The 26,264-nt window shown below is 39.6% G+C and overlaps 1 protein-coding gene across 2 annotated transcripts in view; it reads right to left on the bottom strand.

The window, feature by feature from the left end:
- The window catches only part of HDAC8 (histone deacetylase 8), a 267,136-nt gene that overhangs the window by 21,533 nt on the left and 219,339 nt on the right, over positions 1–26,264 (bottom strand). Inside the window, exon 11 of one of the 2 annotated variants that reach the window (XM_081276967.1) lies at positions 15,723–16,257. The exons of the other annotated variant lie outside the window; for it this stretch is intronic. Coding sequence (XP_081133093.1) covers positions 16,235–16,257 — 23 coding nt within the window. The 3' untranslated portion in view covers positions 15,723–16,234. Of the gene's footprint in view, positions 1–15,722; positions 16,258–26,264 lie in introns of those variants that run through there. 2 annotated transcript variants of the gene reach the window in all.

Raw genomic sequence — 26,264 nt, 5'->3', positions numbered from 1 at the left:
GACATTTCAGGAGGATAGAAAGGCTGATATAATGAATTTTTGTTCCATTTTTGTTTCATTTTGTCTTGGTTTCCTTTTGCATTATCTTAGTGAGGGGTATCTTCGTCACGGAAATATGGAATTAAAAATTAATAAGAACTAAACTGAAAGGGCATTAAGTAGCTTAGAGGAAGGAGACATCTCAGTAAAATCAAGAACAGTTAGGGCATACGTTAAGACGATACAAAGGTGTAGCCCATGGTTCATTAAAGAGGGGTTGTTAAATATATCACAATAGAACCATCATGGTGAAGATTTTTAAAAGATACAAAAGGAAAGCCCAGGGACTCTGCCAATTGGCACATTACCATTATGGACTTTGGTACAATCTTGTTTGCTTAGTCTAGGAGAAAACATCTTACATCAAGTAAAAGAGGAAGTCTCTTGAGTTAGTCAGACAAAGGAAAAAAGTTTAGAGGAGGAAGAGCTATCAGGGGAGAAATTACAACGGGAGGTTGCTACTAATCCCTTTCTATCACGGGGGGAGGGGTGTGGGTGTCCAACCAACAGCTCCACTTATGGAGACAACATATGCTGAGTGGCCCTCAACCCCCGTAGTTGATAGATGGGATCCTGAGACAGGACCTCAAAGATTAGCATGCCCTGTATTTGAGGCAGCAGGAGGGCAGCGAACTCACCATGCTTTAGATTTCAAAACAGCGAAGCAGCTGAAACAGGCTGTAACAACTTATGGTCCTCAAGCACCCTTCACTGTAAGCATGGTCGAATCCATTACCAACTTGAACATGATGCCAGCAGATTGGGCTAGTATGTGCAAAGCTGTGCTAAATGGAGGACAATATCTGTTATGGAAGGTTGCCAATCAGGAATTTTGCACGGAGACGGCTAGGTGAAATGCAGCGGCCGGTTATCTTCAGAGAAATCTAGACATGTTGTTAGGAAAGGGACCTTATGAGGGTCAGCAGCAACAAACTGGATATGATCCTGCCATATACTCACAAATTGCTGCAGATGCGGTTAGGGCATGGAAGACTTTACAAGGACATGGAGATTTACAAGGTCAATTATCTAAGGTAATACAAGGAGCTAATGAACCTTACGCTGAATTTGTAGATAGGCTTATACAAACAGCTACCAGAATCTTTGGGGATATAGAACAAACAATGCTATTAATAAAGCAACTAGCCTACAAACAAGCAAGATGGTGCAGGGAGGCCATTAGACCATGGAAACATGGAGATTTAAACACATATATTAAATTATATAGAGACATTAATGAACAAGGGCAAGTCTTGGCAGCTGCACTACAACAGGCTTTAGATGCCAGGCCAAAAACATGCTACAATTGTGAACAAACAGGACATTTTAAAAGGAGTTGCCCCATAGGAGGAGGGTTTAACAAAACTAGGTATCAAAGGGGTAGAATACCGGGTATTTGCCCACGATGCTATAGAGGGAGACATTGGGCTAATGAATGCCATTCTCAAACCACTATAGAGGGTATTCCATTATCAAAAAAAGGACAAGGACCAGATGTTTACCCATGATATTGTGGAGAAAAACATTGGGCTCCATTGCCAAAAAACAGACAGGGGGGCCCCATGCTCCGGGGCCCATGACCATAAATATACGGGGCACTGGAGGAACCCAGCAACACCATCAGGGTAGTGCCCAGGACACATTATCCATTAGATCCCTCACTAGACCAATCAGAGGGAGCACAGGATTGGACATCTTCACCTCTGCCAGAGCAGTACTAACTCCAGAGATGGGAGTTCAAATCATTCCCACAGGGGTAAAAGGGCCTCTTCCCCAAGGAACAGTAGGCTTATTATTGGGATGCAGTTCTTCTACTCTAAAAGGACTCATGATAAGTCCTGGGGTAATTAATCCTGATTATGAAGTTGAAATAAAAATTATAGCCAGTTCTCCAAGGGGTATATCAGTAATTTCACCAGGAGATAGAATAGCACAGTTATTAATAATACCCAGACTACATGATAAATTTTCCAGTCGTACTATAGAAAGAGGTTCCAGGGGATTAGGCTCCACAGGTGTAGATTGGGCTATGCTTTCTTTAAATTTAGATTCTTGCCCAATGCTAAAACTAAATATTCAAGGACATGAATTTAATGGGCTACTGGATATAGGTGCAGACCTTAGCATCATATCTCGTCAAGAATGGCCAAAACATTGGCCATTACAACAAGCCACTCAAATGCTTTGAGGCCTAGGAGTGGCAACTAATCCCCATAGAAGTGTGATGGTATTAGATTGGAAGGATCCTGAAAGATGTGAAGGAACTATACAGCCATATGTATTGGATCATCTTCTTATAAATTTATGGGGACGAGATGTTCTAGATCAATTAGGTCTAACATTAACAAATAACATCAATTCAAATGTGCCCACTATTATGGCTAGACAAGGTTTTAAGAAAGAAAAAGGATTAGGAGAACAAGGACAAGGTATAGTGGCACCAATACAAATAGATCAAAAAACAGATAGACATGGATTGGGTTTTCAGGAGTGGTCACTGAGACAATAAAAATTACTTGGAAATCAGAAAGGCCAGTATGGGTTCCTCAGTGGCCCCTGACTAAAGAAAAGATACAAGCAGTCCATGACCTGGTCAAACAACAATTAGCAGAGGGACATATACAACCTTCCATATCTCCCCATAATACTCCCATTTTTGTCATCAAAAAGAAATCTGGTAAATGGAGATTATTGCAAGATTTAAGAGCCATTAATAATGAGATGGTTATTATGGGACCTGCTCAATCGGGGATTCCCCAATTGTCTGCTTTGCCAAAAGCCTGGTATGTTTTAGTTATAGATATTAAAGATTGTTTTTTTCAATTCCAATTCATCCTGAGGATAGTCCACGTTTTGCATGTACTATCCCTGCACTGAATCATGAAGGTCCCGATCAGAGATATGAATGGAAAGTACTCCCTCAAGGGATGGCTAACAGCCCAACTATGTGTCAAATTTATGTTAACAAAGTAATCCAGCCACTTAGAAATCAAAATCCTGAACTACAAATATTTCACTATATGGATGATGTATCATTAGCACACAAAGATAAAAACACATTGCTAGAATGTTATGCCACACTTACAAACTTATTAAAAAATTACAATCTAGAGATAGCAATAGATAAAGTACAATTAAATTTTCCAATTAATTATTTAGGAGTTCTATTATCCTCGACCATGGTCCGTCCACCAAAAATTCAAATACGAGTAGATCAACTCAAATCACTTAACAACTTTCAAAAGTTATTAGGAGACATAAATTGGATAAGGCCTTATCTAGGCATACCAACAGGAGAGTTGGGACCTTTATTTGATATCCTAAAAGGTCCATCAGATCCAAATTCACCCCGCATATTAACGCCTGAAGCAAGAAAGACATTAAAAATCATTGAAACATATATGGAAAATATGCATTTGGATAGAATTGATATAAGTTTGCCTTTATTATTTATTGTACTACCAACAAAAAATATTCCTACAGGAGTATTTTGGCAAGAAGGTACATTATTATGGATACATTTATCTTATTCTCCTAACACTATTCTTACTAGGTATCCTGAGGCTGTAGAACAATTAATACTCAAAGGAATAAAAGCAGCAAAGGGAGTGTTTGGAATTTCTCCCAATAAAATTATTACTCCATATACAATGGATCAAATTGATGAGTTAGCTAATGAGTTAAATACTTGGGCAATAATCATGTGCAAATCTAATGTTTCATTTGATAACCACTTACCATCTAATCCTTTGTTGTCTTTTTGGTCTTTGCATCCTGTAGTTTTTCCAAAAATGACAAGAAAAACACCTATCATGAATGCTCCAAATATATTCATTGATGGGTCAAATAATGGTACAGCAGTAGTAGTTACCCCTGATCAAACTTTTACATTTTTAGTACCCAAACAATCAGCTCAAAAGGTAGAGCTTAATGCAGTATTACAAGCTTTTGTGATGTTTAAACATTCTGTATTTAATTTATTTTCCAATAGTCAGTATATAGCTAATGCTATAGTATCCCTTGAAGATGCTGGTAGGATTTCCCCTTCCTCTACTGTTTTCTCTTTGTTTTCCACTATACAAAGTCTAATCTGGGACAGAAAAGATCCATTCTTTATAGGACATATCAGAGCACATACAGGATTGCCTGGAGCCCTTAGTTTGGGCAACGATTTAGCAGATAAAACTACACATGACATACATATTTTTTCTACGCTAGAAGAAGCTACAAATTTTCATAAATCCTTCCATGTCAATGCAAATACTTTAAAAAAGCGTTTTAAAATAACTAAGGAACAAGCTAGACAAATAATAAAACAATGTCAAAATTGTGTGACCTTTTTACCACAAATTAATCTTGGAGTCAATCCTAGAGGACTGGTACCTAACCATATTTGGCAGATGGATGTCACACACTTGCCAGAATTTGGAAAATTAAAATATTTGCATGTTACAGTTGATACTTCTTCCGGATTTTTTATGGGCTCCCTTCATGCTGGAGAAAAAACTAAAGATATTATAGCTCATTGCTTACAAAATTTTGCCACCGTGGGTGTTCCAAAACAGTTAAAAACAGATAATGGCCCTGGCTATACTTCTACCTCTTTTAAACAATTTTGCTCATCATTTGGCATTATTCATATAACAGGAATCCCATACAATCCACAGGGACAAGGCATAGTTGAAAGAGCTCATCAAACTATTAAAATGTACTTATTAAAGCAAAAAGAGGGAATTGGGAAGGGGTATATATCCCCCAAAGATAAACTTAAAATAACCCTTTTTACTCTAAACTTTTTAAATTTGGATTCATCAGGGCAAAAAGGCACATGTGTCCAAAAAAAATGTACATAAGCCCAAGGTACTTTGGAAGGATATTCAAACAGGACAATAGAAAGGTCCTGACCCAGTGATTGTCTGGAGTCAGGGGTCTGTTTGTGTGTTTCCACAGGGAGAACAGCAGCCGATTTGGATTCCAGAGAAACTAACTAAAGCGATTTCTACAGACCAAAAAGAAGATGATTTGGCTCAAATCCATAATAGCTGATATCCAGAACTCCAGTTTGGCTATCCTTACATCTGTGACAGTGGTTCTCCCACACCAGGAGGCTAATGAATAATGAACACCATTAAGGCCTATTTCAAATGTAAGAAACCTTGGGGCTTGCTTGTGGGAATACCTTCAGACCCATATGCAAGTTACAGGAAAAAGGATGGGATATCCAAAGAAGAGTCAAACCCAGGTGGTAACCAGGATGCTTTTTTCAATATCTATTTTATTATTGCCCTTTCCCACATCATGAAGTTTTGTTTTGTTTTTTGAGCTCATACAGACCTAGGTTAATGTTTTTCTGATCAGTTTTATTTTTTTGACTGTGGAGTTTTTGAGCATTGCAATGGGGATTTCTCCTGTAAAAAGCTACAAGGCCTTTACTATTATGTTATGTGTTGTATGTATTGTGTTATGTGTGCACACTTGTGTTTTGTGTTGCATGTCTGTATGTGCGTATGTCCATATATCATATATGAGGAGCGCTCATGAAAAAATGGATCCAAATATATATTTTTTTATTATTCACGTGATTTAAATGGTTTAATTTAAATTGGGTAAACAGCTGTTGAGGATTGTTTTAAAATGTGAACAAAAAAGGAGGTTAACAGATCTGTTTGTTTACTTTCACCTTTCCTTTTCATTATATCTAATTCTATTCAGGATACTAAATTGTTTAGAAAATTGCTTTTTTTTAGTGCCTGCTGGAATGTTACATAATTTTTTTTTTAGCCATCACTGCCAGAATTCCTATCTTCATCCCAGTGCCAGTGAAGACAAAGATAAAACCAAATTACAGCTTCTGCAATAGCTATCACAACAAACTGTATAAACTGATGCATCAATGAATAATGTAACTCAACAAGTGATGTTCAATCAAGGAGTCGATTTACTTTGGGAGGAAAAGGACATATTAATGGATTCCTCTGCTTTGAACTGCTTGCAGAACTTGCCTGGACTATGTATCACTTGTATGCATTGTGAACTATCTGTTGGTGCAGTGAATTGTAGTAGTGCCGGGGTATCTTTGCTGATGATGCAATCAGTGGTACAATTTTTCCAAAAGGGGCTGTCAATTGGCTTGGTGTCGTGGCATTTTGTATCCTCCCCTTTCTGCTCATAGCAGGTTGTTCATGGTGTTTGTGTAAAAACCACTATCCACAAGTGTGGCTAAATGCTGGGCCGGTAGTCAATGACGGGTAAGATCCAATTGCAGTGGTACCAACCTAAAATAGGAGGCTGACACCTTGAGGTCAGCTCATCCGATGACGGGTAAGGACATATGTAGTATTGGACAACCTAAGACAGGCACGGTCCCTAAGCCACATACTTGTTTAATTAACCAAAAGCGGGGAGATGTTGGGAGCCACGGCCAGGTCAAGATGGTGCCTGGCATTTTGCCAGAAGGAGTGGTTCCTGCTGCCTCAGGTGCCCGCTGGTGGAGTTCCTAGAGAGTTTGTGTGGGTGGAGTTCACGGGTTGAGTTCCCGAAGTTCCGGTGGAGCTCTCGGGGGAGTTCCTGGAGAGTTTGCATGGGTGGCGGCGTGCGGCGTGGGTTCTAAAAGTAAAGTTTGTTCCTGCTTGAATCTTCAAGTGGCTCGTGATTTGTGCCCAGCCAGACTGCGGCAATTATAGTCATCCTTGTGTATGTGAAATAGCAGCTCGTTGTGGTTTTGATATGCATTTTCGGGCTGGGGATGTGGCTCAAGCGGTAGCGCGCTCGCCTTGCATGCGTGCGGCCCGGGTTCGATCCTCAGCACCACATACCAACAAAGATGTTGTGTCCGCCGAGAACTAAAAAATAAATATTAAAAATTCTCTCTTTCCTCTCCCTCCTCTCTCACTCTCTCCTTAAAAAAAAAAAAAAAAAAAAAAAAGATATGCATTTTCCTAATAACTAATGATGTTGAGAGTCTTTTCATGTGCTTGTCAACCATTTGTATATCTCCTTTGGAGAAATGTTTGATTAAGTTCAGTACTAGGGATTGAACCCAGGAAAGTTCTACTGCTGAGGTACAATGCAGCCATTTTTAAAATGTTTTATTTTATTTTTTAATTTTCAGACAGGATCTCACTAGGTTGGAAAGGCTGACCTTGAACTTATGATCCTCCTTCCTCAATTTCCCAAGTAGCTGGGATTAAGGCACTGTATTTGGCCTGTGTCTTATTTTTTGTTGTTCTTTATTTATTCTGGACACTAGGCCCTTATCATACATACAGTTTGAAATATTTTCTCTCATTCTATGAGTTGTGTTTTCAATTTGTTTTATTTTTGTGGCAATAGGGATCAAATTGAGGGGTCATATAGGCTAGGCAAGCACTACCACTGAGTTCTACCTCTAGTTTCTCCCTTTGTTGATAATGTCCTTAGCAGCAAAAAAAGTTTTTAGTTACAATGAAGTCCAATTCATCTATCTTCTTTTGTTTCTTGTGTTTTGGTGTCATATCTAAGAATCCACTGCCAAGTGCGTATCATGAAGATTTAACCCTATGTTTTCTTCTAACAGTTCTGTAGTTTTGGTTCTTACATTTAGGTCTGTGATTCATTTTGAATTCACTTTTGTTTATTGTTTGAGATAGAGGTTCAACTTTATTATTTTGTGTATGAAAATCCAGTTATCTCAGTATCTTTTATTGAAAAGACTGTTCTTTCCCCATCGAATGGATTTGGTACCTCTGTCCAAAATCACAAATAGTTATTTCTGTTCTCTCAGTTCTTTTCCATTGCACCTATATGTCTGTACTTATGCCAGTAACACACTGTTTAATTACTGTAGCTTTGTAGTAAGTTTTGAAATCAATAAGTGTGAGTCCTCCACTTTTGTTCTTTCTTTTCAAGATTGTTTTGGCTATTTGTGTCCCTTAAGATGCTATATGGATTTCAGAATGGATTTTCTGCAAAAAGAATTTAAGGATGGCTTTTTTTTTGCTAAAAATCATTAGGGTTTTCATAGAGATTGGCTTCAATCTGTAGATCACTTTGAGTAATACTGACATAGTAATGATATTGTCTTTCAATCTATGAATGCAGGATGTCTTTCCATTTATTTGTGCCCTCTTTAATTTCCTTAGCTACATTTTATAGTTTTCAATGTGCAAACCCTTTGCCTACTTTTTAAAAAAAATCTTTGCATGCTGTTGTGAATAGAATTATTTTCTTAATAACATTTTGGATTGTTCATTGTTGGTGTATAGAAATAACAACTGATTTTTGTTAACCTTGTATCCTGCAACTTTGCCAAATTCTTTTATTAGCTTAAGTAGCTTGCTGTTGTGCAATGCTTTTATGTGTCATGTATAACTAAAAAGAATCAATAAATTTAAAATAGTTTAAAAAAAGAAAATTGAGATAATTCTGAATGTTCAGCAGTAGGGAACAGGTTAAAAATTTTCAGAGCATCCATGTAATATGACCATTTTTAAGAGATCAGATGTTCTTTACTTTTTTGGAATGTTAGGTATGTTTGGCATATTTTGGTATGTTATGCCATAATTAAATATGAACAAGGTAGTTCTTTAAGGATTAATAAGGAAAAGCTGTCCATGGCATATAATTAAGTAATTCCATGTATTTGATTCATATAAAAGTCATATATAAGCCAGGCACAGTAGCACATGCCTGTGACCCCAGTGACTTGGGAGGCTAAGGCCAGTTCTAGGCCAGCCTGGGAAACTTAGCAAGACCCTATATCAAAATAAAAAATAAAAAAGGGGTGGTGATGTAACTTCGTGGTCGAGTGCCCCTGGGTTCTATTCCCAGTAAACCCCCCTCCCCTACCACACACATACACAAAAGTTATATGCATCCGGGCACAGTGGCACATGCCTGTAATCCCAGCAGCTTGGGAGCCTGAGACAGGAGGACTGAAATTTCAAAAGCCAACCTCAGCAATGACGAGGTGCTAAGCAACTCAGTGAGACCCTGTCTCTAAATAAAATACACAAATAGGGCTGGGGATGTGGCTCAGTGGTTGAGTGCCCCTGAGTTCAATCCCCAGTACACTTCCCCCCAAAAAAAGTCATATGCACATAATACCAGCTCCATAGGCACAGGAATTGTTGTTTGTTTTGTATACAGGTATAATCCTAGTACCTGGCATATGGCAATACTAGGTGCTCAATAATATTTTGGAGTATATGAAAAATATCTGAAAAGGTAAAGACCAAATTGTAATATATCACTGAGGTGTAGTGATATGAGGGAATCATTATATGTATTGTTTGAATTTTTTACCTCAAGCAGATATTGGGGAAAAATAGTAATTCCATTAGACATACACATAAATGTGTGTGATAACATGCATGCTTTCTTTTCACCAAGTAAGTGGTAAGAAGAAAGGTACTGGGGACTGAGGAAGGAAGGTTGTAGGACTGTGAGGTAAACAGAGGCAACTCATAGGCAGCCACTTTGAAGCTGGGTCTCACCAGGTTTCTCATTTGTGTCTACAGAGCAGCCAGAGAGAGCTTTCCAGAATATAAATCTGATAGGACCCCTGTTTGGCTTTACACTTTTTGGTGGCTCTTAGAGAAGCTCCTCCACGTAGCATAGGAGGTCTTTTGTGATCTGGCCCCTGTTACCTTTACTTTTTGCCACTCACTTCTATATATTCAATTTTTTTATTATGGAAGTAAAAACACGCAAAAGCAGAGAACATATGATAATCAATTCCCATGTATTCATTCAACCAATTTCAACAATGATGTGTACTTTTTAAATTTTGTTTCACCCATATCCTTTCTTCCCACATACATTTTTTTTCTTCTGGAATATTTTCAAATAAACCCCAAATATATTATTTTACTTCCTTTTGTATCTCTAATAGATGAGAGTTTTTAAAAAAAAGTATATAAAGCCACCATACTATTATTATATTTAACAAGTTTATCAAGAATCTTGTCTCACTGTGTTGGCTTCAAACTCCTGGGGTCAAGACACACTCCTACCTCAGCCTCATGAGAAGCTAGACCTATAGGCATGTGTTATTGTGCCCAACTTTGATAATTTCTTCCTTCCTTCTTTTTTTTTTTTTAATTTTATGGTACTAGGGGTTGAACCCAGGGGTGCTCTAACACTGAGCTATATCCCCAGCCCCTTTTATTTTTTGGTATGAGACAGGGTCTCACTAAGTTGCTGTGGGTCTTGCTAAATTGCCAATGCTGGCCTAGGAACTGGGATTTTTCTTGCCTCAGTCTCCCAAATTGCTGGGATTACAGGCGTGTCCCTCTGCACCTGGCCCAGCTTTGATAAATTTCTTTTTAAAAATCAACAATTTCTTCTTTTAAAAATCTTTTTAAGTTGTATGGGCTGGGGTTGTGGCTCAGTGGTAGAGTGCTTGCCTAGCATGTGTGAGGCACTGGGTTTGATTCTCAGTACCACATAAAAATAAAAACAAATAAAAATAATATTTTTAAGTTGTAAATGGACACAATATCTTTATTTAATTTAATTTATTTTTATGTTCTGCTGGGGATTGAACCCAGTGCCTCACATGTGCTAGGCAAGGGCTCTACCACAGAGCTATGAACCCAACCCTGATAATTTCTTAATATCACCTAGTACATGTCCAAATTTCCCTCATTGTTTTAAAAACGTCTTTTTGCAATTGGTTTGCTTGAATGCTATCTTATATTCTGTGTTCCACCAACACTGAACTGCTTAGAGTTTCCCTATTTCTGGAACCTTTTGCTTTCATTCATGCAGTCCCTTTGTCTGAAACGTTCTTTCCCCATACTCACCTTAAGACTCATAACCTTCATGGTTGCCCCAGTCTGGATTCCCTGTTCCATAATACCTACAATATATAACTATGTTTTATTACATAGTTTTAACATTCCATTAAGTATGTACTGAGCACTACTAAGGTGCCAGGTACTGGGTACAGTGGAACAGTGTCTACTACTGATACCTAACATGCAGTATCCCATGTGCTTTTTCTAGTATTTCTGGTGCCCCTCACAACTACTCCATGAGGTAGGTCCAGGTATTATCCCCATTTGATAGATGAAGAGACTAAGGCTGTGAGCCTATCACAGCGAGTGACAGAGAAGGGGCTTAACCCCAGGCAATGTGAGGTGGAAGTGAGCATGTTGCATGTAAGACTTTACTGGTCAGCTCTGGGTCCTTCTTTGAGTAGGTTTGGGAATCTGCCCTTGACAATTGCAGTAGAGGAGTCACTATAGAACTTTCTGGGCAGGGGCTTAGAGATGTCAAAATCCTCTACCTTTTTCTCCTCTTCTTCCTCTTCCTCCTTCTTCCTTTTTTTCCCTTGAATGACAATATTTGATTTTCTAATAAAGAAGTCTTTCTGCCTCAGAAAGAGTCTTAAATATAGAATTGGGAATATACTGCTCCCTCTGTAACAGCTCACAATAACTGAAGCAGAAGCAGCTCCACCCTCCCCAAAGGTAAACCGACTTGGGAATTTTCCGTTGGCTTTTTTTTAATTTTTAAATTTTATTTATTTACATTTTTGAGGACCAGGTAATGCATTCACATGGTTCAAAAATCAAAAGGTACAAAAAAGAACACAGTGCAAGTCTCCCTCACTCCCTTGCCACTTGCCACCTGGTTCTCCTGCCTGGAGGCAACTAAGGTGTTCCAGTTTCTTGTGTATCTTTCCAAAGATGTTTTATGCAAATACATGCATATCCAATATATATAGATACACACACGCATATACTTTTTTATAACTTTATTTTATTTATTTATATGTGGTGCTTAAGATCAAACCCAGTGCCTTACACGTGCTAGGTAAGTACTCTGCCATTGAGCCACAACCCCAGCCCCCTCATATACTTTTTTAAGATGTTGATTTTCTTAACCCTCAAGTTGTAGACAGAGCCTAAAGATTTTTCTTGGTTTCTCTGGCCCTGTGAGTACCTCAGAGACAGTGGAGGCCTGAGGGTCTCTTAGAAGCACTAGGTGCTTCTCAGAGATAAACCTTTCTGAACCCATTTTCATGGCAGGCCCCTCCTGAACACACTACTTGAAGCTCTTTTCCAAGTCTTTCCATCTTTGAAAAGTCATCAACCATTCACAACAACCCATGAGGTGTAGGAATTATTTGTCCCATTTTATGCATAAGAAAACAGACCCAGAAAGGCCAAGCAACTTGCTGAAAAGCACACAATTAATTAACGTTGTGGAGGTTGGGAGAGAGCTTGGGAGTAGTATGTGGCTTGGTCCAGCTTGGACTTTGAAGCAATGAAAAAGTTGTTTACTCCAAAGTCACAGTTTAAAAATATTCTAGTGGTACTAGTGTGTGGCAGTGGAAAAAGTAACGAGACTTGCAGATCCAGCTAGTTTGCTTTCGTGCTCTGCTACCTAGAACTGGGCAGGTTAATCCATAGTTTGTAGCCTCAATTTTCTCATCTCTAAGAGGGGATGATAATACCCACCAAATACCTGGGTATTGACATACTTTTGGAGAAAGATATCTGTAAAACGGAGCATATTGCAATGTTTACCTTGCTATTGGTATTACAGTTAAGATGGCTGGTTCTTTGTGAGCTCAAGGAGTAGGAGTGGGTAGGTGAATGGGCAGCTGTTTCCTGAAGAGACAGCCTCACACTGGGTACAAACTTGCTTTGCCCTCAAGCCAATTTAACCAAAAGAACTTCTCTGGTTTAGTGATTTGTAAATCCTGAGGACTCCAAGCTGACCAAACCAGCTCAGAGCCTCTAGGCAATTAGAACTGCCCCGGGCCTGAGCACAAAGTCTTCCTCAGTAGGTGTCTTGAACAGACTTTGATCTGTAACTGTCTCTATAGATCAATCTTTTTTTTTTCTTTTTTAAAAGTTTATATATTACCTTTTTTTTCCCCTGCTGGGTATCGAACTTAAGGCCTCACAGATGATAGGCAAGTGCTTTACCACTGAGCTATATAGCCCCAGCACCTATTTTAAATTATAAAAAGTAAAATGTGCTCACTAGAGAAAAAAGAGAAATATTAAAAAATAGGAAAAAAAAAAGAAAAAGAAACCATCCTTTGCCTTCCTTCTCCACAACAGCCCAACTCAGTTAATATTTTGTTATATTTCCTTTCAGTCTTTATTTTCCCCTCTTGTGCATTTATGATAATTCTAGGCAGAGCAACTCTTTATCTATTTTGCCAGTTTTGTGGATGCTGTGCTTATCTTTGGGTATTTCAGTTTCAATTTGTATGTATTTAAAATTATTTCTAGTTTCATCTGTGGGACTTTTTTAAGTCTTGCTTTCTTCCCTTTCTTGCCTTTCCTCCCGTCCCCTCCTCTCCCTTACCCCTCCTTTCACCCCTTCCTTCCCTTCTCTTTTGTATTGCCTAGGGCCTTGTGCAATCTTTCTATCACTGAACTCCACCCCCAGCCCAACATTTCCTACAGGAATCAAAAGTAAAAGAACAATCTTAGCAGGAGGCTGAGGGAGGAGAATCAAAAGTTTGAGGCCAAACTTGGCAATTAAGTGATATTTTGTCTCCAAATAAAATAAAAATTCTGGGGATGTATCCCAGTGGTAGAGCTCTTGCTTATCATGTGTAATTTCCTGGGTTTAGTCCCCCACATCTCCAAAAAAAAATCTGGAAGGCCACTGAGGTGATGCCCTCTCTGAGGAGGAACAGGCCCATCCTCCAGAGGCCTAGCAGTGGACAAGTTCCGCAGCTTGTTCTAGTTCTCATTTGGGCAAAGCTGAGGTCAGAGTGTGGGTCAAACAAGTAGGGTCAGCCTAATCAGGAGAAGGCATCATTGCTGCTGGGTGACAAAGTGCTCCCCTGGTGCACTGGCACTTTCTGCCATACTCCTTGCCCCAATCCATTCCCACTGAAAAGAACATGGGGCACCAAATTTCTCATTGTTCTTTACCAGGTGGCTTCCTCTCCGGGCTGAGGCCTTCACAGGGATTTGGGTGACTACTTTGGGTGTAATTTGAGAGGACTGTGATAAGAAGTTGAAACTGGGCTAAGCAAGCCTTTGAGAGGGCAAACATTGGAGGGTGGTCTCTTACAGGATGGCAATTTGAGAACACCCTCTCGCTAGCTTCTCTGGCTTTCCCCAGCCCTGCACTGCACTTCCTCACAGTTCTATTCTTTAAAATCCCTCTTCTTTTTGGGTATAAGTCAAAACTGCCCTTAAGTGGAGAGTGTAAAATCAGAATAGTCGGGGGCTGGGGATGTGGCTCAAGCGGTAGCGCGCTCGCCTGGCATGCATGTGGCCCGGGTTCGATCCTCAGCACCACATACAAACAAAGATGTTGTGTCCGCCAATAACTAAAAAATAAATATTAAAAATTCCCTCTCTCTCTCTCTCTCTCTCTCTCTCTCTCTCTCTCTCTCTTAAAAACAATAAAATAACTTCCTCTCCTCATAGTCCTGATCTCTTTAAAAAATAAAAAATAAAAAAAAAATAAAATCAGAATAGTCGCCATTTGAAATGACTGGTATTAAACATCCCATGCTGTTTAATAAAAGCTTGGCTATTTCCATCCTAGGACAACATTGAAGGGTTTTTCCACTACCTTCTGTGGAATGCCCTTTCCCCTCTTGGAAGCCTGGAGAAATACAACTCACTCTAGAAGGCCCGGCTTGTACATTGTCCCCTTAAAAATGCTCCAGGATGCTTTTCTGACAGGGGAAGATGCTCCCTCATCAGTGCTCTCCCCAGCACTGCATTTGTATTGGAGAGAGCTTGAAACAACCCAGGATCTGCTTCTTTTTCCTCCTTCTTTGCTTTGTCTGGGAATTCCTATATGACCGGGATAGGATTGTGTCCTTGTCTCCTATCCCAGTCCCAGCAATTGTAAGAGTTTCATAAATACTTGGTAAATCAAATTATAGATCATGTTTTACCCAGTGTAGTGGTGCACACTTGTAATCCCAGCTACTCAGGAGGCTGAGGCAGGAGGATGGCAAGTTTGAATTCAACCTAGAATTTAGTGATTGAATTTCATTTTCTGTCTCAAAATAAAGGCAGGGGGAGGGTTGTTGGTGTAACATAGTGGTGGAATGATGTTAGTCTAACGTGTGCAAGGCCCTGGGATTCAATTGCCAATACTTAAAAAAAAAGAGAGACAAAAGAAAAAAAATCATGATGTGTGGTTATCCCTTTTTTTTCATCATCTTTCACATTATTCCCTATTCCTATTTTACCATCTGGCCATCTCCTGAGAGCTTAGGGTAACAACAACACATTATACCCATAGACCCCTTTCATCCCATGTACTGTCTATACTTTGCTAAGAAGTATTTTCCCTATCCATGGGAATGCCCCACTTATACCTGACATGCCAACCTATCTTTCCCATTCCTAAATCCTTCCTGGGCAGCGGCAGTTCCTCCCTAAGGTGCTAGCAAGACTTTCTCCTTGGTTGAAATGCTTGCATCTCCATGCTTTCTCCACCACGATCAGGTCCCAGCACAAGACAGAACTTGGCCTTCTGCCCTCAGGGCTTGTGGTGGAGACTCACTATTTCCCCAGCAGGGTCCAGCACTCAAGGTGAGCTTCTAAGGCAGAACCAGAGCAGAGCTTGGAAGCAATAGGGCTGTTCTTGCCTCTTTGGTGAGGGGAAAAGTTCAAGGAAGGAAAGGGTGAAGTGTCAGTTAACAATGTCAGTTAACAATGAGAACAATGGGGCAAGGAGGTAGGTTTTCAAAGATTTTATTAAAAAAACAAAATAGTGAATCCTAAAACAACAGTAGTGGACTCCACCCCACCACCCAGTTTACTGATTGTTTCCTCCCTTCCCTGGGGCTCCATCTGGATGGTCCTGAGATCCAAACCCTGCCTGTCAGCAGTTCCCGTCCACAAACTGGTGACCAGAGCTCCACACTTTCCTCCAGCTTCTGATCTGTTCCTTTAAGAAAATAAAAACACCCCTTCCCCAACTCACTTAAAAATAATTTTCAAAGATTAAAAACTGCATTTGTGTGTTTTTAAAAAATACTTTAAATGTTGTCTATCTTCTTCTTCCCCTAAGCCTAGTTGAGGACTCTGGGGTGCCTGCCTTCTCACCCCAGGAGGCCCGTTGCTACTTGGTGCCCCTTGGAAATTTTCAGGAAGTAATTTCATCCAAATTTCCCCTGCAGTCACAAATTCCACAAACTGCTCGAATAAACACGCTGTCTTCATTACAGGCACTGCTGCTCAGTGCTGGAAATGTGATCTCTTTTTGTCAACTAGACCACATGCTTCAGATTCCCTGCAAACAGGACAGAAAACAAAATTCAAGTTCAGGTAATGTATGTGAATGATATACCTCAATAAAGCTGTGAAGAAGAACAGTTTTGCATTATGTGGCTTGCTCTCTTGCTGCTCTTGGGAACCTTGTGACCCCACCAAGTGAACAAGTACAGGCCAGCCTGCTGGAAGATGTATAGCAAAGAGCCCAGATACCCTTATGATCCCAGCAACTATCAGTCAATTACATGAATTCCAAGTGAGGTTTTTTGATAATCAGGTGACTTCAGATGCTGGATGGATCCAGCCTAAACCAGAAGAACCACTCAGCTGAGCCCAGTTCAAATGCCAATCCACAGAGTCATGAACTAAACAAATGGTTGTTTTAAGACATACACACACACACAAACACAAATGCACATTCATGTTATACATTTCAGAGTTTACAATTAACTGCATCAAATCTCCTTCTACCCCTAGCCTTTCTTCCTCCCTCAGCAGAGTACATCCCTCCTAGCAGTTTCTCTTGTGAATACCACTGAAATATGGAGTGGGAGCCTTCCACTGCCCTCAAGCCTAAGAGCCTTTTCTAAAAAGTGATCATTTGCAAGCCTACAGGATCAAGCTCTAGGAAGGAAAGTTTTGCTCACTTTGTCCCTTGCTAGTCTTTCCCTGGCCCATTTCCCCAAGCAGATCATTGGGCTCCAAACCCTACTGATCACTTCTCCTCTGAAACAGGAAGAATATTTCATGAGGACTGGGATCTGGGTTGCCTTACTTTTTGTTGATCACCAAAGTCTAGCACAATGCTTCATACATAGTAGGTGCTCAGTAAATGACTGAGTGAATGGATAAGTGGAAAAAAAGGAGGAAAGAAGACACATAATCAGAAATAAACCACTTGCCTATCTACTTTAATTTTTAAATTAATATATAGCAAATTGACTTTCTGTATGTGCAAATCTATTTTTTTTTTTTTTTTTTTTTTTTTGCTCGCACTGGCTTGGATCTTATGATCTTCCTGTCTCAGCCTCCCAAGTAGCTGGAATTACTGGAATGCATCACTGTACCTGGATCTTTTTATTAAATATTTAAAACTTGCTATTAATTATTACAAAGCAATGCATCCTTATTAGAAAAATATCTGAAACTATAGTCAAGCAAAAAGAACACAAGGGTTAGGCAAAGTTTTCTTAGGACCCCCCCAAACAATAATCATAAGAAATAATTTGATAAATTAGACTGCATCAAAATTTTTCAAAAATTATTAGAGGCAAATCTCCAGTGCAGAAGAATTTCCAATAATTTATTCGATGCTCTATCTTCAAAGAGGGGGAGCCTAACTCTCAATTCTTTATTATGGACTCTGCATAGAGACTTCTTTACAGTATGGAAAACAAGGAGAAAGATTAACTTTACAGTGGAGAAATCTGACAAACACTACTTCAGCCAGTGATCAAGGCTCCATGTTGATAGTAGGTATCCCAGCTACAATGGGGGTGAAAATGGCCCTTTTCTTAAGCGGGTTTCCTTTTCTAAACCCATAGCCCCAGTCTAATTATGATGAAAACCAAATTCCAAAAGAGAGGCATCCTACAAATTTACTTGACCAGCACTCCTCACAATTTTAGAGGTTATTAAAAACAAGGAAAGTCTGAGAAATTACTACAGTCTAGAGGAGCCAAAGGAGACATAAGACCTAAAGAAAATGTGGTATCCTGGATGGGATCCTGGAGCAGTTAAAAGAAGCCTGAATAAGGGATAGTTCATAATGTATCAAATTGGATCTTTAAATGTAACATATCATAGGAACATAAAATGTCAAAGGTGAGCAAAACCGAGTGTGAGGCACATGGGAACTCTCTGTACTATCCTTACAATTTTTCAGTAAATCTGAAATTATTTCCAACAATAAATTCTATGAAAACAAAAACAAATATTTGCTCATGGAAGGAGACCAGTAACACATGGGATTTATTATGTTACATAATATTATATGTTAATTAGCTCTTTTATCACTTTTTAAAAATTTATTTGTTCTAATCAGTTATACATGACAGCAGAATGCTCTTTGATTCATTGTACACAAATGGAGCATAATTTTTCAGTTCTCTGTACATGAAGTAGGATTACACTATTCATGCAATCATGCCTGTACCTAGAGTAATGATGTGTATCTCATTCCACCATCTTTCCTACTCCCATACCCCCTCCCCTCCCCTCCTTTACCTTTGCTGAATCTAAAGTTTCTCTACTCATCCCATGCCCCCTGCATCTTCTCACTTTTTAAACTTTTTTTTTTTTTTTGTACCAGGGATTAAACCCAGAGTTAGTTGTTTAACTGCTGAGCCACATCCCCGGCCCTTTTTCCCCTAGCCCCCACTTTTTAATATTTATTTTTTAGGTGTAGATGGACACAACACAATGCCTTCTATTTTTATGTGGTGCTGAGGATCGAACCCAGGTCCTGCCCGTGCAAGGGGAGCGCTCTACCACTGAGCCACAATCCAAGCCCCCCCAGCCCCTTTTTAATATTTTATTTAGAGACAGAGTCTCACTGAGTTGCTTAGGGTTTTTCTAAGTTACTAAGGCTGGCTCTGAACTTGAAATTCTCCTGCCTCAGTCTCCTGAGCTGGTGGGAACTTTTTCAGTTTTTTTTTGTTGTTGTTGTTTGTTTGTTTGTTTGTTGGTACTGGGCACTCAACTACTGAGCCACATCCATGGCTCTATTTTGTATTTTATTTAAAGAGAGGGTCACACTGAGTTGCTTAGTGCCTTGCCATTGCTGAGGCTGGCTTTGAATTCACGATCCTCCTGCCTCAGCCTCACGAGTTGCTTGTAATACAGGTGTGTGCCACCACACCGGGCCTTTTTAAGTTTTTCAGGTAGGGGTATCATTAATCCTCTTCTCCTTTTTTGCAATGCTGGAGTATGCAACCCAGGGCCTCTCCCATGCTAGGCAAGCACTCTACTATTGAGCTGCACCCATAGCATTTACCCATATTTTGGAGAATTCTTTGTTTTAGAATTGTTAAATTCTGTTATTGGACATATGATTTGTAAAAATTTTATCTCACTACATAACTTACCTTTTTATTCTACTAAGTCTTTTGTAAAGCAAAAGATAAGTTTTTGAAAAAGATGTTTTGATGATGTTCTAATTTAGCATTTTTCCCTTGTTTGGATCATGTTTTTGGTGTTTTAAACTACTAAACTCAAAAAATCTCTGAATCATCTTTGTTTCTTCATCTCTTGGTTCATGCCTCCTCCATGTCTTATGAGTTACCAAGCCTAATCTCAAGATTTCTCTCAAATCTGTTTCTTCTTTTCTATTCCACTGTCTCTTCTTTAGTCACATATATTACTTGGGTCACTGCAACAGCTTTTCAGTAGTCTTCCTGTTTCTGGAGTTGTCTCCCAGTAATTGCTACCTATGATCACACCCCTTTCCTTTCTTCAGGAGCTCCTGACCACTTATGAATGCAGTCCAACTCCTTTGTTTAAATAGACATGCTCCATCCATATGTTCCTGTCTCATGTCATTGCTTGCTTGGTTGCTCCTGCTGAGGACACACCACTGGGGATCCTGGTGCTGAAGTGAGGGGTCCCTCCATCTGAAGCCTAGTCAGAGCATGAGGGAATGAGTGAATGCATGGGTGGACAAAAACTACATCACAATGTTCCAATGTCATGTGTCCACAGAGAGGAAAGGTGGGTGCTGTATTCTCTGCTGCCCTGACTTGCTATCCAGTTACATTTGGAGACAATTAAGAAAAACAACAGAAATAATTTCCTCCAAAAGTTGATGATGAGCAATGTTAAATTTGGGTAACAATATAATGTAAGCTTAAATAATGCCCATTGTCTCCCTTTCATGTCTAGCTTTTCCAGCAGTGGGTGGCAGCCTGAGAAAATTCAGCCAACACAGTCTGGGGCCTGAAGGATACATGGAGTTCAGACCAGAGGGGGCAAACCCAAATGCCTCAAGAGGCCAAGACTAGATGTGTGTAAAGGAGATTGGGGCAACACATATGAAGCCCTCTTGTTACTTTCTTCATTTTTCTAATTTGAGTCTTCCTGAGTATAAGAAATATTTTTCTTTTTCCTCAATTCTACTATGAAAGAAGAGGGATAGTAGAGTAGAGCAAATGGATCAGAGTAGGGAGGAGGATGGCAAGGGATGGAGAGAGAAGGGGAAGGAACAGGAAGGTAGAGGGAACTGAGATTGAGCAGATTATATTATATGCCTGTATCAATATGGCATAATGGTTTCCACTATTATGTATAATTATGATGCACCGAAAAAAAAAAAAAAGAAAAGAAAAGAAAACCCAAACTGTGAGATGGTAATCACACTTGGCCTTGAGTGAGATATACAAAGAGGAGTGGAGGGGTCTGAGGCAAACAGAAATGTACATTCTTGCAAAGCAGGCAGCTACAACTCAGCTCTAGCCATTCACTACTATGTAGGAATGTTGGCCCAGTATGACCAGATATTTCCATTGTCTAAGAAAAATCAGAAATTTCCTTTTTTGGGGGGCAGGGGAGGGGCTCCAACCCAAGGTCTCATGCATATTAGATGAGTTCTTTGACACTGAGTTACATCTGCAACCCAGAAATGCACATTTTATGCAATGTTTCCACAGTGTTCAATGCAGACAGCTGATTGAAATTGTAAAGAATATTGTGTGGGGCATCAATATGAGTGATCAAACAAAATAATTTGGGATGCAAGATATGGCTCATGTACTCCCAATTTGTAATTTCTGGTTATCTCTGGAATGGTTTTGATTTTATCAGTGGCACTCCATTCCATTCTCAAATATCCTAGTTTGGACAATAAATGATATTGTCACCCCACCTCTGATGTACAAGAAGGGACTGCCCCAGGATTTCAGGAGAACTGTGTTCTATCAGTTCACTGAGGGACTGACTCAAGTGCTCTTCCCCTTACTCAACAAACAATTATGGAGTGTCTACTCAGTGCTAGGTACTTGGTTAGGTACTGGTGAGCACTCTCTCTACTTTTTGTCTCTTTTTTTTCTTTTAAGTAGACTTTATTTTTAGAGCAATTTTATTTAGGTTTACAGGAAAACTGAGCAGGAAATACAGAAATATTCCCTTCCATTTTCCCTTGCAGGCAGTTGCCTCTATTAACATCTTACATTAGTAGGGTACATTTATTACAGTTTGAATCAATATTATTACATTATTATTAACTAAAGTTCACATTTTGCATCATGATTCACTGTTTTTATTTCAGTGCTGGAGATCAAACCCAGGGCCCTGCACATGTGTGCTCCAGCCCTAGGGTTCACTCTGTGCATTGTATGTTTCTATGAGTTTTGATAAGTGCATGGGGTTATGTGTCCACCATTATAGTATCATATAGCATAGTTTCATTACCCTAAAATCTGAGCTCCACTAATTCACTCTCCCTTCCTTCCTCTGAAGCATGGCAATCACTCATCTTTTTACCATTTCTGTAGTTGTGCCTTTTGTATAATATTATATGCTTGAAATCATATGGTATGTAGCTTTTTCAGATTGGCTTCCTTCATTTGTCAATATGTACTTATGTTTCCTCCATGTCCTTTTTTTGGGTGGTACTGGGGATCAAACCCAGGGACCCTTTACAACTGAGCTACATCCACAATCCTTTTTAATTTTTAATATTGAGACAGGGTCTCACTAAGTTGCTTAGACCTTGTTAGGCTGCAGAGTCTGAGCTTGAACTTGGGATTTTCCTTCCTCAGCCTCCAGAGTTGCTGGCTTTGCAGATGTGTGACATGATGCTTGGCTCCTCCATGTTTTTTGTTGTTTGATAGCTTATTTCTTTATAGTGCTGAAAATATTCCTTGCCTAGATGTACCACAGATTATCTATTACCTGCTGAATGTCATCTTGGTTGCTTCCAAGTTTTGGCAATCATGAACAAGGCTGTCATGAAAATTCATGATAAGTTTTTGTGTGGACAGGGGTTTTCAGCTTATTTGGGTAAATATCAAGGAGAGTAATTGCTGGATGGTATGGTAAATCTGCTTAGCTTTGCCAGAAACTGCTGAACTGTCCTCCCAAGTGGCTGTGTCATTTTGCCTTCCCACCAGTAATGAATGAGAATTTCTGAGATGCTTCACATTATCTCCAACACTTGGTGTTGTCAGTATCTTGGATTTTAGGTTTTCTAATAGATTTGTAGTGGTAGGTCACTGTTTTTTTTTTTTTTTTGTTGTTTGTTTGTTTGTTTGTTTTGGTACTGGGGATTGAATCCAGAGGTGCTTTACCACTGAGCTGCATCCCTGCCCTTTTTAAAATTTTTATTTTGAGAGAGGGTCATGCTGAGCTGCTGAAGCTGGACTTGAACTTGTAATCCTGCCTCACATTCCCAAATAGCTCGGAATACAAGCATGTGCCACCATACCCTGCAGTATCTCATTGTTTAAATTTGCAATTCCTTAGTAACTCATGATGTTAAGCATATTTTCATGTTTCCTTGTCATGTATATATCTTCTTTGGAGAGCTGTTTACATATTTTGCCTAGTTTAAAATTAGGTTCTTTGTTCTAGATATATTGACTGACGCCTGTAATATCAGCTACTGGGGAGGTTGAGTTAGGAGGATTGCAAACTTTAGGCCAGCCTTGGAAACTTAGTGAGACCCTGTCCCAACATAAAAAAATCAAAAAGGACTGGGTATTTATTTCAGTGGTAGGGCATCTCTGGGTTTAATCTCCCAGTGTGGCAAAAAAAAAAAAAAAAAATTAGGTTGTTTGTTTTAACAGTTCTTTGTATATTTTGGATACACAAGTCCTGTACTGGATATGAATTTTGCACATATTTCTCACAGTCTGTGGTTTATCTTTTTTTTTTCTCTTAATACCTAGTCTTCTAAATGTAGAGTAAGCTGGATGTGGTGACTCACATCTGTAATTCCAGATACTCACGAAGCTGAGGCAGGAGGATAGCAAATTTAAGGCTAGCCTGGGCAACTTTGCTAGACACTGTCTCAAAATAAAAAATAAAAATGGACTGGGGATGCTGGGGTTGTGGCTCAGTGGTAGAACACTTGCCTTGCATATGTGAAGCACTCAGCACCACATAAAAAAAAATAAATAGATAAAGATATTGTATCCATCTACAACTAAAAAATATTTCAAAAAATGGACTGGGAATGTAGCTCAGTGGTAGAGCATCCCTGAGGTTGGTCCCTAATCTCTCTCTCTCTCTCCCTCTCTCTCTCTCTCTCTCTCTCTCTCTCTCTCTCTCCTCTCATTCTCTTTCTCTTTCTCACACACACAGAGCAGCATTGTCCAGTAGAACTTTCTGGGATGATGTATGCTGCCCAACATGGTAGCCAGTAATCACATGTGGCTATCGAGCATTTGAAATATGGTTAATGCAAGTGAGGAACTTAATTTTAAATTTTATTTAGTTAACTTGAATAAAAACAACCTAGTCTTCTAAATGTAGAAAATTCAATTCCTTAGTAACTCATGATGTTAAGCATATTGGGCCATGGTGGTTGTATTGGACAATGCAGTGGTGGTTGTATTGGACAATGCAGCCACCCTTGTGTTTCTGTTTTCCTCCTTCATAACACTGACTAGGGGCTGTCCTTATTGATTCTCTTGTTTGTAAAGGTTCTTTTCAACCTATTAGCAAGTCTTGCAGATTCTACATCTAAAATATATTCTAAAGTCACCTGTATCTCTCCACCCTTCACTGCTAGCTATCATTACTCCAAATCACTGTTGCCCTTTGCATGGATGACTCTAGTAGCTTCAAAACTGGCATCTTTGTTTTCTTCCTTGCCCCCTACAAGCTATTCTCTATATAGTAACCAGAGTACTCAGGTCATAATATAATCACTCTTATGCTCAAAACCCTCTAACAGCCACCTAGAATAAAATCTAAGCAACTCACCTGCAGGAACTGGTCCCTTGTCTCTCATCTCCTACCCACTCTCCTTGCTCACTTGGTTCTAGCCACACAGGCTTCCTTGATGTGGTTTGAACACATGAATAATTTTCCCTCTTAGGGCTTCCTCCTTTGTACCTGGTGTTTCTTCTGCCTGGAATGCTCTGTCCTCAGATATTCCCATTTTTGATCTATCTCATCACCTCTATCACCTTGAGTCAACAGTTTTCAACTCAAAAGTCACTTGTAAGAGGCCTTATGACAGTTCAAGCTGAGAGGCCAGTAGCCAGTCACTCCTTTTCTATCACATGGCCCAATTTTATTTTCATTAATGCACTTTGCTCACCCAAAGCATCTTGTGTGTTTATTTGCACACAGTTTGTCTCCTCTCACAAACTCTAGGAGGGCAAGGGCTTTATCTGTCTTGTTCATTTCTCTTTTGTTAGCACTCTTTACAGTGGCTGGCATACTGTAGGTGCTCAATACCTATTCACTGAAGGAGCAAACACCTGTAGAGTTACAGAGCAGTAGATCAAGCACTTTCCCATTCAATTCACAGAGGTTTAAAACTTGGTCTTTGCTCTTAGGGACCTTATAAATGCGGTTGAGGTGAGCAAACACATGCTAACAGAGAATCAGTGCTACCAGGTGAGGTGGCAAATAAGTTCTGAAGGCAATATCACAGCAGTTTGAAGGAATGCCAAAGTGATCCCAGGACTCTTGGAAGCTGAGTGGCACCACATAAGAACAGAATAGTGAATTTAGGACTGTTGAAAAGTATTTCCCAAACTACCATCCTATGAGTAATCCTTTCAGGAATGTTGTCACATCTACTTAGCATCTTTATTAATAGTCATATAATATTCTTCTATGTATCCATTCACTGCTAAAACTTTAATACCTATTTTGGCCTCATCTAGCTTAAGCAGCAACAAAAACAAAAATAAAAAAGACTCTATGTGCTTATTACATTTTTAAACATACATTAAAATAAATATGGCTGTTAAAATTAAAAATGTCTAGCTGGGTGCGGTGGTGTATGCCTGCAATCCCAGTGGCTCAGAAGGCTGAGGCAAGAGGATCAGATGCTTAAAGCCATCCTCAGAACCGTACCAAAGCCATGAACAACTTAGTGAGACCCTGTCTCAAAATAAAAATTAAAATACTGGGGATGTGGCTCAGTGGTTAGGTGTCCCTGGGTTCAATACCTGGTACAAAAAAAATTAAAAATGTCCTCATGTCACCTCAAATTGTGTCTCCTATAGAGTAACATGAAACACATTTTGATAAAAATGATTGTTGGGGGGCTGGGGTTATGGCTCAGTGGTAGAGCACTCACCTCGCATGTGCGAGGCCCTGGGTTCGATCCTCAGCACCACATAAAAATAAATAAATAAAGATATGTGCCCATCTACAACTAAAAAATAAATATTTAAAAAAATGATTGTAAAGATGGCTCTTGATCAGCTCATGCCCAGGCTGGTCTACATCCATTGGCCTCTAGTATCTGAAAATCTCACATGGTGTGCTCCATACTCCATCAAGCTCCCCTGTGTAGATATGGTCCACTTCTCTGTCCATTCATTGCACAAATCTTTAATGGTGTCTACAATGGCCTAGGCCCTGTGACAGACACTGGGATCAGAGAGGAGAACAAGACACAGTCCTTGCCATCAAGGAGCTCTTGGTCCAGTGAGCAACAAGGAGGACATATTTGGAGTCAAACACATCATCATCCATAGCAACAGAGTAATAAAATACCTGTATATACAAAATTCTAGAGGCAGAAAAAGAGAGGGCATGAAAAGCTTCACAGAGCAGGTGGCATCTTGAAGGGCAAAGGCAGAAAGAATGTTCCATGCAGCAAGTACAGAGCAGGATATATAAAGGCAACTGCAAAGTTTTTGTGGTCAGAACCCAGGATGAAGGTCAAGCAGGGGGACAAGGAGGCTGGAATTATAGAGAGGAGAGAGGATCTAGTGTGATGTGGGGCTAGAGTAAACTTTCCAATTGTTACCCCATTATGAGCAAGTTGAGGGTCTTCCTTTTTACCTGGGAGCAATGGCAGTCTGAAGGATTTCTGTGAAGCCATGGGCATGTGCTAATGTGAAT

The sequence above is a fragment of the Spermophilus citellus genome (genome assembly GCF_964194105.1).
Source record: "Spermophilus citellus genome assembly, chromosome: X".
NCBI lineage: Eukaryota > Metazoa > Chordata > Mammalia > Rodentia > Sciuridae > Spermophilus > Spermophilus citellus.
This window is presented reverse-complemented; position numbering and strand designations above follow the sequence as displayed.